The 6,661-nt window shown below is 41.7% G+C and overlaps 1 protein-coding gene across 1 annotated transcript; it reads left to right on the plus strand.

Annotated features, from left to right (window-relative positions):
• The first annotated feature begins 1,544 nt into the window (after window positions 1–1,544).
• Window positions 1,545–6,272, plus strand: LOC140173767 (uncharacterized). Its single transcript, XM_072198344.1, has 3 exons — window positions 1,545–3,824; window positions 4,080–5,168; window positions 5,436–6,272. The coding sequence occupies exons 1-3, from the start codon at window positions 1,545–1,547 to the stop codon at window positions 6,270–6,272; spliced, it is 4,206 nt and encodes a 1,401-aa protein (XP_072054445.1).
• Window positions 6,273–6,661: the final 389 nt, after the last annotated feature.

Raw genomic sequence — 6,661 nt, forward strand, 5'->3', positions numbered from 1 at the left:
GTTTAAGCTAAGCAAAGTCAAGTAAACAAGCGTGAGCGACGACTTCACATCCGACAGTGTTAATAAGTCTGAATGTGTTTTATACTTATTTATTGGAAAATTATGACATGTCCGGAAAACTCTTCTTTGTACGTACAATTATTTCCTCAAACATTTTTGACTGACTTTGCAGCAAGTGAAGGATGATTTTAACCCTTTCCGAAGTGTTTTCTTACAAATGATCAGCGTAGAAAGAAGGCTAAGGATTTGGTGACCTCTCCAAGAGAGGAGCACTAATTGCCTTCTCAAAATAAATATAAAATTTATCCCATTCTTCTATTTTTAAAATTAAAATTCTTCTATTGATTTTTTGTGTTTTTTTTTGTTCACTTGATTTTTTGTTTTTAAATTTTAAACCCATCGCAAAATAAGCAATAAAATTTAGATATGAAAGTGAGATGAGTGATATACTTTAATATTGTAATTTTTAGTGTTTTTTAAAATTGTGAAAGGTACACAAATCGAGAATTTCGATTTGTGTTTAAAAAATTAAAAAAATTTGGGATACATAAACTGAAAGATCTGATTTGTGTTTAAAAAATTAAAAAAATTTGAGGTACACAAATCAGAGGGTCCGAATTCTATACTTTAAATTTTTTAAATTTTTTTTAACACAACCAATTCATGTACCTCTCACAAATCGAACCGTCCGATTTCTATACTTCTAACAGATCGGACGATTCGATTTATACTTCTCTAATTAAACAATTCCACATTTAAAAATAAAACTCTAATAATTCACATTTAAAAAAATACTATTACCACTCCAATATCAAAAACAAAAATCCCGCAAAATAATTAGGCTGTTAAAATTAAAAAACAACTCTACATTTTCTCTTCCTTTCGTACATCATTTCTTATTGCTAATATTGGATCGAGAGCATGCCTTGGTTGACTCGGCTTGCATTGTCATTAGATCCCAACAAATCATTTTGCCCAAATCATACATTAAAGGTCAATGATTTATGACTTTTTAGTACTAACTTAAATACTGTTTGATATGGTCACCATTAATACAAATCATAACCGACCATCATCATAACTCGTCTTTGCCGTTATTGATCGGCCCTTATGAATTATAACTCGGCAAAATTAATTATATCATAACCGACGTCTCAAACGGTATGAATAAAGTCGGTTACGAAATCAATTATCAAGAACGGTCAAATAATCATCTAGAATATAACGGACGATTAAATATCTATAAAAGTAAGGTAAAGTATCTTTTTCTCATTCATTCTGAACTGAACACTAGAACTGACTTAAGCATCGGAGTGCCTTTGCAGGTACACTCCACCCCCTCTGTATTGCTCGTGCTCTCATACCTACAAGGAACACCAGAAGCTCGGACCCTGAGGGACAGACGTCCAACCTTGCAGCATATAGCTCGGCTGACTTCCAGAAATTAAGGCCGAGCTATTTCTCAAGCAAGATCAATTGGCGCCCACCGTGGGGCCGAGGAAATCGTATTTTTTCTTTTGGTCCCATCACCTTCGCCTGCACCCATGGCTGACGCACCACCTCCCTCATTGTCCGAACTTATGCGAATGGTAGCTGATCTACAACAAGCCAATCAGCGAATAGCTGACGAAAACCAAATAATGGCCGCCCAAATTGCTGAAATAAATCATGCTCGGATTGAACACAACGATACTCATCGCCAACGAGCGGAAGACGAGGAACATCAGTCCCAACCGACCCATGTTTCAGAAACCACTCAACGAAAAGAGCAGCAGCCCGAGGACGAGAAAGAAGAGTCCGAGGACCCTGTAGGCCCCTTCACAGAAGAAGTAATGAACTTCGAACTGCCAAAGAGGTTCACTCTGCCATTGACCCTCACGCCTTATGATGGACTCGGAGACCCGAGAAAGTTCCTAAAGAAGTTCCGATCAATAATGATCGTCAATGGTGCATCAGATACAGTTTTATGTCGTTGTTTTCCAAATTATTTAGACGGTCTTGCACTTGATTGGTTGTATGCTTTGCCTGCAGGTTCCATTTCTCGCTTTCATCAGTTGGCGAAGTTATTTGAGGAGCATTTCGCCGGATCTGCATTATACTTGCACGATTCTGATTACCTGAACACTATCAAGCAAGGACCAAACGAAAGCTTAAAAGACTATATGACTCGGTTTACCAAGGTCGCAATCAGCATACCAGATCTCCACCCGGAAGTCCATCTGCACGCAATTAAAAGCGGCCTCCGACCCGGGAAGTTTCAGGAGACGATTGCAGTAGCAAAACCGAAAACTCTAGCAGAATTTCGGGAGAAAGCAAAAGGACAAATCGACATCGAGGAACTCAGACAAGCTCGGAAGTCTGACAAGTCACACTTCCGTGAAGAAGATAAGAACTCATCCATTAAAAAAAAATTTAAACTAACACCTCGTTTTGATTCTTACACACAGTTCAACACTAAGAGGGAAGATATAATAAAGGAGATCTTGAACTCCAAACTAATCAAGCCACCAAGAAAGGCTGGCACATACCAGGATGCAAAGAACGTGGACAAGTCAAAGTACTGCGCTTTCCATCAGAAACATGGCCATAATACCGATGATTGTGTGGTCGCCAAAGATCTTTTAGAACGACTAGCAAGACAAGGACACCTAGACAAATACATTGGTGGTCACATGCAAAAGCGTGGCACTAGTTCCACAACAAACGATCTCCCTGACCAAAACCGAGGAAAAGAGAAGGCATCTTCAAACCAATATGAAAGACCACGAGGTATAATCAATTGTATTTCAGGAGGATACGCAAGTGGAGGATACTCAAGATCGGCAAGGAAAAGATCATTCAGAGCAATATGCTCGGTAGACGGACCGAAACAAGATGCACCAACCACTAAACAACAACCAGAAGTCACTTTCACACACGCCGACTTTAACTCCAACATACAAAATTTGGATGACCCAGTGGTAATCACACTCCAGCTAGGAGACCTATTGGTGAAAAAAGTCCTCTTGGATCCCGGGAGCAGTGCTGATGTTCTGTTTTACTCCACATTTCAAAAGATGAAGCTCAGCGACAACGTGCTACAGTCCACAGGAGGCGACTTGGTCGGCTTCTCAGGAGAACGAGTTCCAATACTCAGATCAGTGTGGTTACAGACCACACTGGGTGAGCAACCCTTTTCAAAAACTAATGATATTCAATATTTAGTAGTCGATTGTTTCAGCCCATATAACCTTATTCTTGGCCGACCTTTTTTGAATAAATTCGGCGCCATTGTATCCACAATTCATCTCTGTGTAAAGTTTCCAGTGCAGGGCAATCAGGTCGCAACAATCCATGGAGACCATAAGGAGGCGCGACAGTGTTACAACATCAGTATGAAATTCCAAAACCGTTCAGCACAACAAGTCAACAATGTCGACCTCAACCAGAAGGAAGGCACACTGGCCGACCTCGACCCAAGAGCTGATTTCCTCGAGCGCCCCAAACCATCCGATGACTTACAAAAAGTATATTTTAATAATAACCCTAAGAAATTTACATATGTAGGTACATCAATCAACACGGCCGAGTTACAGACCATAACATCCTTCCTACAAGAAAACGCCGAGCTTTTTGCCTGGAAACCTGTTGACATGCCCGGCATTGACCCACAAGTCATCAGTCATAAACTAGCAATAAACTCGTCAGCCCGACCAGTCCAACAGAGGAAACGAAAACTCGGCGAAGAAAAAAGGAAAGCATCACTGGAGGAAACACAAAAGCTCATCAACGCCGAATTCATCAAAGAGATCAGATTCACTACCTGGCTAGCCAATGTGGTAATGGTAAGGAAACAAAACGGTAAGTGGCGCATGTGCGTCGATTTCACTGATTTAAACAAAGCATGCCCAAAGGATTCTTACCCTCTACCGTCCATAGACTCTTTAGTGGACAATGCATCGGGCTACGCTACTTTAAGTTTTATGGACGCGTATTCAGGGTATAATCAAATACTCATGCACCCCTCCGACCAAGATAAAACCGCTTTTATCACTGATTTCGGCAATTATTGTTATAAAGTTATGCCATTTGGATTAAAGAATGCAGGTGCAACTTACCAACGTCTTATGGATAAAGTGTTCGCCAAACAAATCGGCAGGAATATCGAAGTTTATGTCGACGACATGGTCGCCAAGACAAAAACCGGAGATAACCACATCACAGACCTAGCAGAAATATTCGGCCAAATCCGCAGATACAACATGCGCCTCAACCCCGAGAAATGTGCCTTCGCCGTTCAAGGGGGTAAGTTCTTAGGCTTCATGCTGACGTGCAGGGGAATAGAGGCAAACCCAGACAAATGCCGAGCAGTGCTAGACATGGCCAGCCCCAAAACAGTAAAAGAAGTTCAGCGCCTCACAGGACGCCTTGCTGCACTTTCCAGATTTGTTCCCTGTTTAGCTTCAACTTCTGTTCCTTTTTTCCAAACAATAAAAAAGAAAAGTAAATTCGAGTGGAACGACGATTGTGAGAGGGCCTTTTTAAAATTAAAAACAACACTCTCACAACCGCCGATTTTACAAAAACCCCTACAAGGGGAGGATTTATTTCTATATTTATCGGTTACTGATTGGGCAATAAGCTCAGCCCTTGTTACAGAAAGAAACAAAGTTCAGCATCCAGTGTACTTTGTTAGCAAAACTCTACAGCATGCCGAACTTAATTATCCAAGGATTGAAAAGCTCGCGCTGGCACTCATATTCTCGGCGCGACGTCTCCGACCTTATTTCCAAAGCCACGTTATCCATGTCAGAACAGATCACCCACTAAGACAAGTGCTATACAAACCAGAAGTTGCAGGGCGACTAATTAAATGGGCAGTCGAATTGTCTGAGTTCGACATCAGATACCAATCCAGAGGACCAATCAGGTCACAATTCCTGGCAGATTTCATTGCCGAACTTACCATACCATCTGAAGAAGATCATGCAAAACAATGGATTTTATTTGTCGACGGCTCCTCAAATCAAGAAGGATGTGGTGCAGGAATTCGTCTTGAGGCCGACGACGGATTCATATTGGAACACTCAATACACTTAGCTTTCAAAGCAAGCAACAACCAATCCGAGTATGAAGCACTACTCGCCGGACTCAGACTTTGCTTAGACCTTCAAATATCGACGATCAAGGTATATTGTGACTCTTTGTTAGTCGTACAGCAGGTAAATGACCTCTTTCAGGTAAAAGATCCTCTACTCTCTAAGTACCTGCAATTAGTAAAGAAACTTTCAAAGAAATTTATCAAATTTGAAATAGAACATATACCTCGAGAACAAAACCAGAGAGCAGATCTCTTATCTAAGCTCGGCAGTACTCAGTCCACGCTAACCACACTACAATAGTTCACAATAACATCACCCACTGTTACTCTGATAAACGTATTAAGTGTTTCACAGGAAACAGATTGGAGGAGGGACTTCATACAATATCTAGAAACAGGTGTTGTACCAGAAGGGGTCGAAAACAGCAAAAAATTTCGACGGCAAGCATCCTTCTTCACAATCCTCAATGGAGAACTGTATCGAAGAGGTTATACTCGGCCACTACTCAAATGTCTCAACAAGTCCGAAGCAGAAACAGCTTTAGCCGAAGCACATGAGGGAATCTGCGGGACACACACAGGAGCTCGGAGCTTAGCATCAAAGGTCCTCCGGGCTGGGTTTTTCTGGCCGACTTTAACCCACGACAGCAAACAGAAAATCAGGACATGCAACAATTGCCAAAGACACGCACCCCTGATACACATACCTGCCGAACAGTTACATCACGCAGACATCAGTTGGCCATTCAACCAATGGGGTCTAGATATACTCGGGCCGTTCCCTACGGCACCGGGCCAGGTAAAATTTCTTATTGTCGGAATTGATTATTTCTCCAAATGGGTGGAGGCCCAACCTTTAGCAAAAATAACATCACAACAAACAATCACATTTGTTTGGAAGAACATTATTTGCCGTTTCGGCATACCTCAGCATATTACAACTGACAATGGTCGCCAGTTTGCCGATCAAAAATTTCAAGCTTTTTTGCAGAATCTAAAAATAAAACAACACTTCGCCTCTGTGGAACATCCCCAGACGAACGGCCAAGCTGAAGCCGCAAACAAAGTCATCTTACATGCACTAAAGAAGAAACTAGACGAGGCTAAAGGACTCTGGGCCGAATTAATACCTGAAGTACTTTGGGGATACAACACCACCCCACAAACATCAACAAAGGAGACACCATTCTGATTGGTATATGGCTCAGAGGCCATGATACCCCTGGAGATCTCCCAGAACTCTATCCGAACTTATATCGACAATCAGGACGAAGCTCGGAAATCCGAGCTCGATGTCATCGAAGAAATAAGAGACATAGCCACATTGAGGCAACGCGCAGCGCAGCAAGCTATAGCTCGACAATACAACAAAGCGGTGAGAAACAGAACCTTCGCCACAGGAGATCTAGTTCTCCGCAAAACCGAAAATGCTCGGAAACTACCAACACATGGAAAGCTCGCAGCCAATTGGGATGGCCCATACCGAGTTTCCAAAGCACTCGGCCAAGGAGCATACAAATTACAATCACTAGATGGTAAACTCTTACCTAATACATGGAATGTATCTTCCTTAAAGAAATT

Source organism: Arachis hypogaea, chromosome 6, assembly GCF_003086295.3.
Source record: "Arachis hypogaea cultivar Tifrunner chromosome 6, arahy.Tifrunner.gnm2.J5K5, whole genome shotgun sequence".
NCBI lineage: Eukaryota > Viridiplantae > Streptophyta > Magnoliopsida > Fabales > Fabaceae > Arachis > Arachis hypogaea.

Excerpts from the sequence above, each read along its gene's own strand:
- LOC140173767 (XM_072198344.1), top strand. The coding sequence starts at position 1,545 with ATGGCTGACGCACCACCTCCCTCATTGTCCGAACTTATGCGAATGGTA. Across the intron at positions 3,825-4,079 it reads GGCTAGCCAATGTGGTAATG|AATGCAGGTGCAACTTACCA; the intron begins GTAAGGAAACAA and ends TTTGGATTAAAG. Across the intron at positions 5,169-5,435 it reads TTCAAATATCGACGATCAAG|GAAACAGATTGGAGGAGGGA; the intron begins GTATATTGTGAC and ends AGTGTTTCACAG.